General features: G+C 30.5%; 2 protein-coding genes across 3 annotated transcripts; one reads left to right on the top strand and one right to left on the bottom strand.

Moving 5' to 3' along the window:
* Nucleotides 1-1,733: 1,733 nt before the first annotated feature.
* On the bottom strand, nucleotides 1,734-9,160 carry LOC107162016 (uncharacterized). Of its 2 annotated transcripts, XM_015508696.2 has the most exons (6): nucleotides 8,696-9,160; nucleotides 8,496-8,602; nucleotides 5,926-6,162; nucleotides 5,567-5,746; nucleotides 3,460-4,825; nucleotides 1,734-3,367 (listed from the first exon to the last, which is right to left on the bottom strand). In XM_015508696.2, exons 3-6 carry the CDS (start codon nucleotides 6,134-6,136, stop codon nucleotides 3,271-3,273), a joined length of 1,854 nt encoding a protein of 617 aa, XP_015364182.2. In that variant the 5' UTR covers nucleotides 6,137-6,162; nucleotides 8,496-8,602; nucleotides 8,696-9,160; the 3' UTR covers nucleotides 1,734-3,270. The 2 variants fall into 2 exon arrangements, with proteins under 2 accessions (XP_015364182.2, XP_089084160.1); XM_089228034.1 differs by lacking the exons at nucleotides 8,496-8,602; nucleotides 8,696-9,160 and having other exon boundaries at nucleotides 5,567-5,777; nucleotides 5,926-6,065.
* On the top strand, nucleotides 5,942-12,883 carry LOC107162058 (peroxiredoxin-2-like). The gene is made up of 6 exons (XM_015508768.2): nucleotides 5,942-6,081; nucleotides 11,169-11,386; nucleotides 11,497-11,614; nucleotides 11,677-11,916; nucleotides 11,990-12,155; nucleotides 12,721-12,883. The coding sequence occupies exons 2-6, from the start codon at nucleotides 11,227-11,229 to the stop codon at nucleotides 12,775-12,777; spliced, it is 741 nt and encodes a 246-aa protein (XP_015364254.2). The 5' UTR covers nucleotides 5,942-6,081; nucleotides 11,169-11,226; the 3' UTR covers nucleotides 12,778-12,883.
* The last annotated feature ends 1,618 nt before the right edge of the window (nucleotides 12,884-14,501 follow it).

Genomic DNA, 14,501 nt, shown 5'->3' with positions numbered 1-14,501 from the left:
CAGGAATAACTGTGTGGAAACAAGTCCAAAAGTTACAGTTGTTTAATAATACATTTTCATATATTCAATATTCAATTTTATCGATCAATCTGATGAAAAGTCGTGTTTAAGTGTTATCATTAAAATATGGAAATTTGCACAATTTTTCAATTGGCCATTTAACACAACCATGCGAATTTCATTGAAACTACACTTGTATATGAAAATTTTTACACAAAATGCCGGTGAAACGCTATTTACAAATTGGTTGGTGGTCCCTCCTAGATTGTTATCGGTTTGTACTGCACCCTTAATCGAAAGCACACTGCAAATGAAGTCAGGGGCGTCATTTCAGGTTTTTTTTCGGGTGTGCGAAGTTTCAAGCAGGCCATTTTGAAATTTCACCAGGCCATATAAAAATAGATATACATACGTATATGTATATTATCCTGCATTCAATTGTTTTCATACATTATAGACCGGTTATTACAATTTGATTTTAATTATAAAAAATAATTGTGCATTCGCGGCTCGTGCATTATTTTAGGCTTCAGCAAGGTGCAGGCCAATTGTAACATTCTAAAAGTAAGAGGTGCAACCGCACACCCTGCCAACCCCCAAATGACGCCCCTGAATGAAGTCAAGAGTACTCAAGTAAGTAATAACATTTTTTTATTACAACCAAATAGAATCGCGATTACAACTCATACTGAATTCATAGTAATTAATACTTAAATATGACCACGTCGAAGAGTTTATCACGAAAACTTAACTGCAGTGTAGTTAATTAACACAAATAACAAAAATTCAATCACCGAAATCCGTGAATGATCTGTCGTTCATTATCAAAAAAAAGTCACGGGTTGTCTCTACTCGGGTTCTCGGGTTTCAGTGTTACTTTTCACGTTGTTTTCGCAGCAACGCATTTATTAATAATTTGGTTGTTGTGTGTTGTTGTGTCTCGACAAATTTGTTTTTATAGAAAAATAGCGTGGGATACTCTCCGTAGCCTATTTACACCAAGTTGTACCGAAATTTCCTATACACTGTGCCGGCCGACTGATATTATGAATAATAATAAAAAATCAATAACATTAAATTAGATTAAGAGGACACTACACAACCATTTGTCGTCTCCATCTTACAAGTTCATAACATATATTAACATAGCGAATTTACGTTCATCAGATCACGTTTAGCTCCGTTAGTTTAAAAATTAGAGTAAATAGACCTATTATTATGAAACTTGTTGTTGAGAACATTATAATTTATAATAATCTATATTTGTACGCGGGTTTCTTTCGATAGTTAAATTTTGTAGCAAGTTATGCGTACATAAAAAGCATAAATTAAAAATGCTCATAACTCACTTAAAAACTAAGTTATCGTAAAAAATCCACATCCAAACACAGATAATGTTTTTACCACAAAGTTTCATAATAGGGCAATTTACTCTAGTTTTTAAGCTAATGGAATTAAACGTGACCTAGCTGTTAAGTGTACACTTACCATGTTACGCACTTGTAAGACGAAGACAACAAATATGTGTGTTGCGTCCTCTTAACACGTAGTTGACAACAGTGGTGTTGCCTTTATCATATGCTAATTTATAAAGATTTATGTTTAAAAATTACCAATATAGGCAAGAAAACTAAACAATTTTAATGACTGTGGTGACAGCTATAAATAATATTTATTTTCATACACACAAATAAACAATAAATTACAATTCTAAATTTCGATTATAACTCTTAAATATCGACGCTTACTATGTTTATTTTTTAAGTTAACTAATAAGTAATTGTTATAAATATCTCTATTCTACTTTGAATAAAATATTACAATTATTGAATATTTACTGGATTCTGATACAATCTTATAGTATTATAAACACATAATCATGTTTAAAAAATATATATATAATCTATACTCTATGAATAATAGTATGTATAATATATTATGACTACGTTGTACTATGTTAAATCTAACAATCTATTGATTGGATACTGTATGTCTACATATTATCATTATTAATTATTATTTACTAACAGAGTATATAGTTTCGTATTTAATAAGAAAATAACAAACGTGAATTCAACATCATTAACCATAACTTATAAATAGTTGATAACAAAAATGTATTTTTATGTATTTTGAATAATATATTATCAAATATTTATAAAAAAGTATAAAACTTAAAATTTGGAATTTTCAAATGGCCTTTATTAATATTTTTTATTATTTAATCGTTTTCTATGAGATACAAGTGTGATTGTGTATACTAGATAAAAAGTGACAATAAAAAAATGTAAAATATTATAATATTCAAGAAAAAAATTGACAGGTTGGAAGAATACATAGTTACCAGTCGGAGGCATTAGGCAGTGATATGATTATAGTATAATTATTGTATAAATAATTCAATAATATCAATTGTCAATCCATATATATTTACATAGCGTACATTTAATATTTAAATTCTTTAGAATAGTGCTGTTCTCAACATCATTATATCAACGTGAAATAATTTAATATATAGTAATATAATATCCTAACCTTAAAAGCTCACGAGTTAAACATAGATAAAATATTTTTAAGCTTATAAAATATTAAATTTAATACATTTAAATATAGCAATCATTTGCACATTTATAAAAATAATAATTGAATATTTTACTTTGGTTATATGGAATTACCTCTTTACATAATTTTTGCGGTTTTTTAAATTATTTAGTTCGTGATGAAATATGTAAATTTAATTATAAAAATTAAAAATCTAAGTGCATTTTAGTTAAAGTTACATAAGTCAACATTTGTATGTATAGTACTAAAGATGGATAGATACAAAGATGTTGAGAATCACATATATAGAATACTATTGAAAATATCTCATTTAAATACACTTATATCCTATAGTCAGGGACGGCGCGAGGTAGGGGACAATCAGGGCAGTTGCCCCGGGCCCCGCGATCTTAAAATTATAATCAAGGCCCCGCAGTTCTTAAATGATATTTTATACTGTTCAGACTTTCAGAGATTAGTTTGTTTGAATAATATGTAATGTGACTGTTATTTATTTTGCCCGGGGCCCCGCAAATCCTAGCGCCGTTCCTGCCTATAGTATATAGCATTGTGTATAATACTGAAATTCAATGCACCGTAGGTTATTCGACCATTGCATGTAGGTAATTCACAGTCATATCTAAGATATATCATAATAAGTAATAACTGATAAAAAATATAAATTATCTTTTATCTTTATCCAATTAAAAGAAAATAACGATATTTTTTTTAAAATTTAAACCATCCGGTATTCTCGTCTTTGATCTTTAATAACTCTTCCAGAGCAAACGATCCTTTGCGTTGATCACCGTCGTGTGGAGAATTTCTAATAATTATAATAAAGATAAATAAAAATAATGCAACCAAACAAATGATATTGTATGTATACATAGTTACGCGTTTATGAAAAAAACTTACATGGAAACTCTTGCGGAAGACACGGTCAATCTGTTCATGGGATAACTGCGTCTGATGGTCTTCGCGTGTTTCTTCAGCTGTTTCTTTTGTTGCAACCATTTGTAGAAATTTTTTTCGTTTTCTGCCCTCTTTTTCTCCTCTTCTTCGTGTTTCTTCTGCCTTAACTCTTTCCTCCGTCTCTCTTTTTCCATTCTTGTGTTGCGTCTCTCTAACAGCTGTTCAGCCGACAGTCCGTACTCGGATCGAAGGCCGTTATAACCTGGCAAACGAGGGCGATCGCCGCTGCCAACAGCAGAAGATTTCTTGGTGGTACCTCCAATTGGGCTGTGTTCCAACTCTTCCCCGGCTGTAGACTGCTTCTTTTTTATCACTAGCTTCGCTCCCTTGTTGTTGCCGGACTTGTCCGTCTGAAATTCCAGAAACAAATCCGCGTTCGGCGTCTTGGTGATCCGGGGCTTGGCGTTATCCCCTTTTTTCGCCGCCCTCAGATTTATGTGGAAGAATCTATTCGCAGACTTGTCATTGGAATTGTTCGAAGAACACGTTTCATCGTTTGCATGCCGGTTGTTCTTATTGTTCAGTGGTTTGAGTTTACCCTTTGGGTCCATTTCAAAGTAATATGTTACGCGAGCCTTGTTATTTTTATTAATATTACGGTTGTTGTTGTTGTTGTTATTGTTACTGCAGTGAATTATCGGCTGTTGCATCTGGGCAGATGACGGTTGGATCTTTTTCTCGGTTGTTTTTATATTTTGCTTGATTTTTTTTTGCACGTTCTGCAGCGAAGTGAAACAACCGACTTTTTTCATGGGCCTGCAGTCGATTTTTTTGTCATTCAACGCCCCTGCTACCTGCACCGCACGTTTACGCTCTCCGGTGATTTCCTTTAGTTTGTTTCTTAGCTCCTCTGCATCCAATTTCTTGGGTACGTATATATTTACGTCACTGTCTTCCAATGGTCTTTCCGCACAATTTTCGTACATCTTGTATTGCGTATGAGTAAACAGTTCCGGGAAGTACGTAACTTGCTCGTCAATCGCCGATCCTTGGCGCGTTTTATTGTTCCGATCCATGATCGTTTTGAACTCATCCCCGGACTCTATGACGTTTATGAACAATGGGTCGTCGGAATCGGACGAAAAACTCCTGCTGAAGGAAGTGCTTGAATAAGCTTTATCATCTGTGTCAGTGTCCTGCGTCCTATCGGTAGTAGAACTGCACACCACATCATTTTGGTCGTCTGCATCATCGTCTCTTAACAAATCAATTTTGGCCAAAATGTCTTTATCCTCAGAGTCATCAATCGGAAGATCGGAAACAATAACTTCGGCGCCTTGAAGTGTTTCCGTGCCGATCGACACTGTACCTATAAATATTATTAAGATGTCTTATAGTAACAGTGCAAATTTATCATCTATTTAAGTTCATCAATAGACCCACGTGAATAATATTTTACTAAAATATTAAATAAATATTTAAGACGAGGGGACGTTAAAATTTTTTTTTTGAAAATTAATTGTTAATGAAAATGTTGTTATTATTTAAATATTTTCGGGGGAATACAACACCAAACACTACCCCCTCTCCCCACACTAACACCCCCTTGGGTATGTCATTGGCAGCATGGTTTGATATACTCGTATAAGCCATAAGGTCTAATAGAAAACGATTAAACATAATATTATTTAATAAATTTAAATCTAAATTTTAGATGGTAAAAACTGATAAACTAATAATACCATAGTATTACTAGCTACTATACTACACTGTCAAAATATAAAAACCAGGAGTATAAAAAAAGTAATTTATTATATTTATAGATTTCAGATGACATTTAAAATAATGTGTAATACGTACACCCTGCACCCAATGACCCAATTAATAAAAATATAAAAATAATAAATGACTTTAGTAAGTTAAAAACAAATATAAATAACACTCGTCGTCTCCCCAATTAACCTGCAGGGCTCATGTGTAGCGTGTAGATGGATTTTAATGTGGATATTGGCTGTACATATAAATATATAGGCAATAGCCTTGCCAAATGCATATTATATTAAACTTATTAAGAACTATAGTGTCAACGCTAACACAAACAACACCATACCAATATCTTCGAAACTGTCCAATACCACGACAGTGTTGTCAAACTTGACTTTTCCGGGCACGTTCACAAATTTGTTCTCACTGTCATTTGCCAATTCTCGGTTTGCTTCGTAGATTTTCGAACGCAGATCGTACGGTTTGTCTGACGGCTTCAGTACAGTGCCTGATGCGAAGTACACTTCTAAAGAGTCACACCGTATACACATTAAAAACTAAAATGAGGGAATAGGTCATAAATTAAATACTAAACAAAACTGTTCAAACAAATGCATCGTATTTGTTTTTTCAATATATTTGAAAAAGTAGTTTATGTTTTTAACGACTTAATTTTTAATAATAAATAACAAGTTATATACTTACTTATAAAGTCTTCGTCGTCTACATTGTATTCGTCCAATGCAGTTTCAATGGTATTCGACGCGTTACGTACTGGCAATTTTGGGTCCATAAAATAACTACTGTTGTTTTTGGAAGGAATAGTTTTAGTTGGGTAATTCGAATCGTAAATATCGAATGGTAAGTTTTCATCGCTTTCATTTTCAATGGTTTTAATTTTTTTCCCCGAACTCATTTCCTTCAATAATAATATTTAATTCGCTAAAAAAAATATGAATATCAGTTTGTCTTAGATCTGTAATCTATAACGATTAACTTCAACAATGATAATTATAATATAAACTAAAATGCAGTAGAAATTGAATTGTTTTAATTTTGTAACTCGAAAAATGTTGGTATATAGTTATACATTTCTTTTGTTTTTATAAGTATGAAGAATATACAACATTCAAAGATATAATATATAGTTATTATTCACATTTTATATTAAATTGCTGATAATTTCGTAAATCTTAATATTCCATATGAATAATTGGAATTATTTACCAGTATTATTGTGATCTAATGCGTTATTCAATGACTAATTTCATCAATTTTTATTTACAAATCAAATATAATTTAATTTTTTTTTTTATTGTACATAATAATTTGTTACTTAAGCAAAAAAAGTGTTAATATATTATCTTCGATGACGATTCTATGTCTAAATAGGTATATTACAAATTACAATTAACATTTAGGGAATTTAGTTTTATTTTTTTATGAAAACCGATTGCAGTGTATTATATTACCTAACCTGTATAAGACTTTATGAAATACAAATTTTTTATATTTTGACTACTTCAAAAATAAATGTTGCTGAGTACCTACGAGAAGATAATTTATTTAAAAATGTTTTTTTTTTTTTACAATACAATTTACCAATTTTTATTCATGTATTCATAACAGAAGCATTTAAATATTTTCCAAATATACCATATTACATAGTACATAGGATTTTTCAATTAATAAACTTATACATATTTCACTTGGTATTATAAACTTTAGAGCAGGGGCTTTCAACCTGTGTGTTACGGCTCCCAGGGGCGTCATCGATTATTATCAAAGAAGCCGCATCTTCTGTAGAAGATCAAAAATTTGTGTATTTTATTATTATCACAAGTATGGGAGCCATATAAATTGTTTTCAAAATCAGAAAAATCGTGAACCCAAAAGGTTGAAAACCCCTGAACTATATTATTCAACTTCCAAGCCTCATTTCAGGTTCACAGGTTTATAGTAATATTTAAACATTATTAATTATCATTATCAGTTGTCAGTATTCGCTGTATAGGTATATTATTCAAACGGTGACTAAAATATAAAAGTCGATGATACGATTTCATTACGATTTACGAATATGCATAAACTTACAAACATTAATATACATTAATCGTTGTGTTCATAAAAGTAGAATAAAATAGGTCGTGAGCGTGCGTTCATATAATATTATCTATGTGCGTATACGAACGGTGCCTATGCAATTGTTTGTGCGTACCTTTACAAATTAGATAATGCACATTGTATACCTAAACCAACAAAAGTAATGATTTTTTTTTTCAATTCGTGAAACCAAAAAAATAAACCTAAAATAACAATTATTATTTCTCTACTTATACCCCACCGCGGCTTATATAGGAAAATATCATAAGTATTCCATAAAACGTCTGCAGATCAATACGGTTCATCATCTCAAAATTACAAATTGGATCTATGATTAAAAACTAAAAAGTAGACTCCGTAGTTTTCGTGTAAATTTAAAACATAATAACGAACATTAATAGCGCGCTATTACCGCGGTAATAATAATAAGTGGATACAAAAACATCATAATTTGATCTCAATGAAATGAATATCTTATAAAAGATATACCATGCAAATCAAAATTAGTTTAAGTTTCAGCATATATTATATAAATGTACGCAAAAACTTATTTGAAAATTTGAACTGTCTTAAAAAATTTACATTCTTAAATATTATTTGAAGTTAAAAATTGTATATATTTTAGGTGATTCTCTCACTATGACCATCTCTAATTTACTCTTATAAAGGAATTTATTGAAATTTTGATTGTGGAATGTTTGCGTCGGTTTGGTAGTTTATTATTATTTAGAGATTTAGACCATAATATATTTTTAATCAATTGAATTTCTATGCAATCAAATTTATGGCAAAACAAACTGAATTTTTAGAAATAAGGATCACTTTTTTAAATTTTAAATTGTTAATCAATATGATTATTTTTAATTCTTAAAGGACTAAAATTGTAATATTTATCCCAACAATAATTTTCCTCAGACAATTTTCAATTCTTTTATTATTATTATTATATAATATAATAATAATTATTATTTTACGTACTTGTAAAATGTTATTAGATAAAAGTACTATACTAATGGATGATTTGGATGTGTGCTCTAGTAGCAACCAGCAGGACGTATTCTACAATAATAATAATAGGTAATAATAATAGGTACTAGTAATTATTACTATTACTAATAATTGGTAATAGTAGGTATAATAATAATAAAAATAATTTAAATTTACCTACATACCTGTATAATATTATTACATCCAAAATCTGGTTACGAAAATCGCATGTACCTAGTTGTTGTTCAGATTTTTTTCAAGTCCAATCAATCGTTTGCGTTTACGTTTGAGTCTATATAATAACAATAATAATAAATTATAATATTACACACCTCCAACGGATCGGTTCGGTGTAATACGCGTATATATAGGTAATCAAACATACGCAATACTGCAATAGTGTAATGTTATCGAACTTCCGAACGAAAAAGATGCCGTGGCAGTTGCATTATACTATAATGATTATAGTATAAATAGTATAATATAAGACATTGCGGTTTAGTTGTAATGATGATGAGACCGGATATGACTCTTCAGCGAAAAGGCGTCGGGACACTAAAAAATTAAATTATTATAGCAGAAGAAAATACACACAAAATATCATTGTTTAATTATATTATGTGCACTTAACTATATTATAGTGCCAGTGAAATTATGGTAACTATACTATATAATATAATATAGGAACACGTCTGCGCCTTACGGAATTCAAACGATCGTCCCAATCGGTAAATATGTTTATCGGTGTTGCTTAGGCAACTTCCACCCCATCACGTGATTTTTTTTAATGTTCAGTCGCGGTTGGTTCGTGTGTATCATTATTTAACTATAGAATGCGATGACATAACACTGTTACGATGATATTGATATTAAATACACTCGGTCACTCATGGCATACTCAAATGGTCTTATAATATTACAGCTCTTTGGTATAGGTCCATTAAAATCCATTGATTACCTGAAACTTCAAGGGGGGGGGGCTAATATTTTTAAGATCAGTCTAAGACTCTCCCCCCGCCCCTAAGCATCCTATTAACGCCAATGGATTGTTACTGTAATAATACAGTGCTTCTCAAACTTTTTTGTCGTGGCCCCTTTCCCTATAATGATTTAATGTAGAACTGTCAAGGCCCTCTAAATCAAAATCATTAATTATTTTTCTTAATTACCTATGTACTAAAATAACATGTATTATTTCACTCAAATAAATTATCAAAATATATAGTAAATTAATGTTTTTAAAACAATTTTTTAATAATATTAAAATTAAACTTTAAACAGTTTAAACATGTATACACACAAAATCAATGAACAAAAAATTAAAATATGAATTGGTAATTACAATTGGTAAAAACAAAATATTCTGTAATAATATTAATAATGATTATTAATGTGACGGGTGGGCTTGTCGCTTGTACCTATATTTTTGCATAACATATTTTTGTCCGGTGTGATATGAAACTCAAATACGCAAGTTTGCTTCAAATGATTTTTGAGAAATTTATGATCTATGTTTGTTTTTTATAATTTGAAGTTATGAAAGTGCAGTTTACCAAGATATATCGATGCAATAGGCATTAATATAAGTTAAGCCGCTTTCGAAATTACTGGATATACTTGCTGTTATCTTAACCGAAAGTTCTTTTTCATTTAATTGGATTTCAAGGTTGAGTCTTCTCTATAGAGAAATAATAGAGAACTCTTTCTAAGTAAATGTTTATTGAGAGATGGGTGAGTGGCTCGTGTGGGTGAGACCTTAGAGGTTTAGAATTACATTTTTTGTAATTTATCTCTAAAAAAAAAACTTAGAATTGGTAGGTCGTTATAGGTGAGTACTGAGTAGTGTAATGCGTACAACCTATGCAGGATCTGCTTATGCATACCTAAAATTGATCAAGATTGCATTTTGCCAGCTTGACGTTAATTTTTCTGCGTTGGCCAAAAACAATATGGCAAGATGGCAACTCACCTATTGTCATGGCTCATGTGATATTATTGTTATTGTATTATTTAAATGAAATGTAAAAATGTTTGATTTATATTAAACATAGTTGATGTGTGACCGAAAATACTAAAATCTGTTCCATATAAAATATAGGTACCTAGTAAAATTTTTAAATTTTTTGCCCTAACTCTTTACCCATAATAATAATAACTATATATATTAAATTGGCCTACCTAGTGTTAACATAACTTTTAAAAAGTTGAAATGATTAATGATATCTAAATAATATAATTCATAAAAATAATAAAATAATATTTTCTGGGTATTTGATCATAATTTTACAAATCATAAATATATTTTAGTATTTATTAGTATTAATTACTGTCTATAAATATTTTTAGGATAAATAATATGTTTCAATAGTGCTATCTTAGTTAGCTATCTAGTTATTGTATATATCTGTGGTCTGGCTACCCTACGGCATGCTATTTGATCCCGTTAGTGTTAACACTGTTGTAGCTTGGCGCCGAATTTAATAATGGTATTTACCCGATGTACCTCAATAATGAGTGTGGTTATTACCATGAACGTTCCTGCGTTTTTTTCTTTTCTGCCTACTTTTGTTATCACGTGGTCAACACAAATTGCGGCTGATAACGGTACAAAGTAAGAAATTGTTTTTAAAAATACCAAACAAAAACAAGCACTTGACAACGATAAACGGTTGTCGACAACTGAGTACTGACAATACGCGAAAACAGATTAAATATTAGCTGTTGCACTGTAGTAACATTGAACAGTAGACAGTAATATTAAGTATTATTATTAGTTGTTATAACTCGAGCAAATCCTGAAAATCTATAATATTTATTTTTACGTCATTTTCATTATGTTCCCGAACGGTGTTTTATAGATTTTAGATTTTTAATACCAACTACAGACAAGAGATTCGCATACTCAGCCGAGGAGACATGATGATTGCTAACTTCGTTTTTGCATATTTGGCTTTGAATAGCATCGGGACTGGCAATGCGGATGAGTTCAAATGCCAGAAGTTTGCTGATGGATCGGTCTATCCATCTAGCACCATTGAATCCACCAATCACAAATTGCAGTATACCAAAGCATTGAGTGAGTAATAACTAATGCATGTCTGCTCTAAGGAAGTCTTGCTGACTAATATTAGTATGATATACTCATATCAGTCATAGGCTGTTTTTAATGGCTCTCTGTGTTTTTAGTATCAAAACCAGCGCCTGATTGGAAGAGCACAGCTGTCATTAATGGCTCGTTGCAAGAGCTGAAGCTAAAAGATTTTCGTGGGAAGTATTTAGTGTTCTTCTTTTACCCATTGGACTTGTAAGTGCACAAATTTGACCCTGCACCTTCCTTGTGTGGTAATCATTTATATTGGTTTGCAGCACATTTGTTTGCCCAACAGAAATATTAGCTTTCAACGATCGCATTGAGGAATTTAGGAGAATCGATGCCGAAGTAGTTGCAGCATCAGTGGATTCACATTTTACCCATTTGGCTTGGGTGAACACACCACGAAAAGATGGTGGTTTGGGTAACTTATCAATACCACTGTTGTCTGACATGACTCATAAAATATCCAAAGATTATGGGGTTTATTTGAGCGATGTTGGTCATTCCCTGAGGTAAAATCTAGACAAATACTACTGTTGACTACAAAATTATCTATTTATTTTTGTTTGTTCGCATTTGTATTAGGGGACTGTTTATTATAGACAATAGAGGTATTCTCAGACAAATTACAATGAATGACTTGCCAGTTGGCCGAAGTGTAGATGAAACTCTAAGACTAGTACAAGCATTTCAATACACTGATATGCACGGAGAAGTATGCCCTGCTAATTGGAAACCCGGTGAACAAACGGTAAAATAAATGATCTATTATGTTCATAGAATAGTTGAAATCCATTTCAACTTAAATATTCTTGTTAATTCTAACATTTATTTTAAAATCAGAAATTCATAAAAGAATCTTGATTAATTTTGTTCCTAACTTTAATATTTACTCTCGAGATATACTTTTAGGGCACATTTTAACTTAATTGTTTTGACAAAAATGAATTAAATTCTTCTGAACTTGCAAACTGTGAAAATAATTTACTCATTTCATATACTCGTGTTTCTGATTTAAATTTGGTATATATTTTTGTTAAATATTATTTTTTAATCTCAGTAAAATATAATATTTGATTTAATATTATGTTTAAACAGTATAGTTTTCATAACTCATCAGTCATCACAGATATTTAAAAAAAAAATGTTTTTATAAAAAAAAAAAAACAACATGTCCTAAATAGTGTGTATAAAGTACACTGCACTTATATTTCAGTGTTAAAAAAATATTTGTATGCAATTTTGTTTTTTTATACACACTATTATTAGCAAATGTAAATTCAAATATTATTAGTAAATTAATGTGTATGTTTCAGATAATTCCTGACCCTATTAAGAAGAAGGAATATTTTGATAGACTGGTCGAATTATAACCCATCTGTGTGGAGATCTCTTAACTGCCAAGACATAATTATTTATAACTTATTAAGCATCACAAAGACACAAATATTAAATCATATTTTTTTTATTTTAACACAATGTTTTATTTGTTTTGTTTTTGTTAAAATACGTCAACACCAAGTATTGATGATTTAAATAATTCAAATAAATTATTATTTGAAATAATACACACCGGCATTTCATGACACATACAATATATATTATTTGTAAGTATAAAAAATGCCTTTATTTACACAATAACGTAGCATTTATAACGTCTACAGTATAATATTATAATATATTGAACAGAAACGTTACTAGTAACATAATAAAATACTGAAATACTGTTAATTCGATAGTTGCAGAAATTTTTAATGGATACATGTAAAATCAATTGACTACAGCATCAATTAATAATTATTATTAAAACACACAGAAGTACATACATAAATGTGTATAGTTTAATATAATATAATATATATTATATTATGCAGTGTAGTTAGGTTGAGTACATGAAAACATTGGTAACACACGAATGTGTATTATCACTATTTTCAAATGGTACAGAAAAAAAAATTGCAACGAGGAGTGTGACAATAATAAAATAGGGTTTTTTGACATAATAAATATTATAAATTACCAACTCACACTTTTCAATTTCCATTCAAATTGATAGTGTCATAATATTTACATCTCACACCAACGTAATTCGGATCTCGGTAAATGGTTTGCACATTTGACAACGCTTCCTGTATACGATTTAGCTGTCGATATTAACAGATAATTATAGTTAACAACAAATCTAATATGATACTATTAGATACTAATAAGTAATAATCCTTGTACATCACTTGTACGATTATATTATAATATTATATACATTGACAAAAAAAAAAAAATTGACATTCATATGTTCTTTAAATACTAAAATATGATCCGTGCACACCTGAAGATGTCTCCGTAGACTATTCATATAAAACATTGAATAATCACGTGGCACTAGGTGTGTGTGTGAGTCAGGTATGCCGATTAATTAATTGTTTAAAATGTATTTAATAATAATTGATATAATTGTTGTACAGAATAGTTTTTTTTTTTAAATTAAATGTATTTTATAAAAGCTACAATAATAATACATGACGTACAGTAACACTGACAATACTTATAATAATAATAATACATTGAGTTAATGAAACATAATCGTTCAAAATACTTTGATTCATGAGATCAAAAAGAGAGAGAGAGAGAGAGAGAATGAGTGAGCGGCGGTAGTGAGGAGATTCTGCGAGGGATGGAATATTCGACTTCCGAGTAACCTGAAAAATACTTGAAAATAATTCGTCGATCAGCTTTTCGTGGACTTTTGCGTACGAATAGCAAGTCATTGACATACAACAATAATTGTCGTGCTTCGTAATCATCGAAACTTTGCCGCCGCCGCCGGAAGTTCCCCGCAGACAGACTCATCAGTATACGCATGACGAATCGGTGGGTAAGTATGATTTTCGTTGTTTTTTTTTCTACCGAAAGTCCAAAAGGGCGAAAAATTTGTTCTCACGCACAAGAAACGCGAATCGTTCATTTATAAATATTTTTTTTTTTTGTTTTTGCACATTCAGTCGTCGTCGTCGGTATATATAAGACACGCGGTTTGCTTCTCTCAAAACCGAATCATCGGCTTTCCGAAGAATTTTGTATTTACCGCGCACAATAACGG

This window comes from Diuraphis noxia, unplaced genomic scaffold (assembly GCF_037042655.1).
Source record: "Diuraphis noxia isolate RWA-SAM2 unplaced genomic scaffold, SU_Dnox_SAM2 contig0005, whole genome shotgun sequence".
In the NCBI taxonomy this organism is placed as follows: Eukaryota; Metazoa; Arthropoda; class Insecta; order Hemiptera; family Aphididae; genus Diuraphis; species Diuraphis noxia.
The sequence above is the reverse complement of the archived record's forward strand: the minus strand, read 5'-3'. Positions and strand labels throughout refer to the sequence as shown.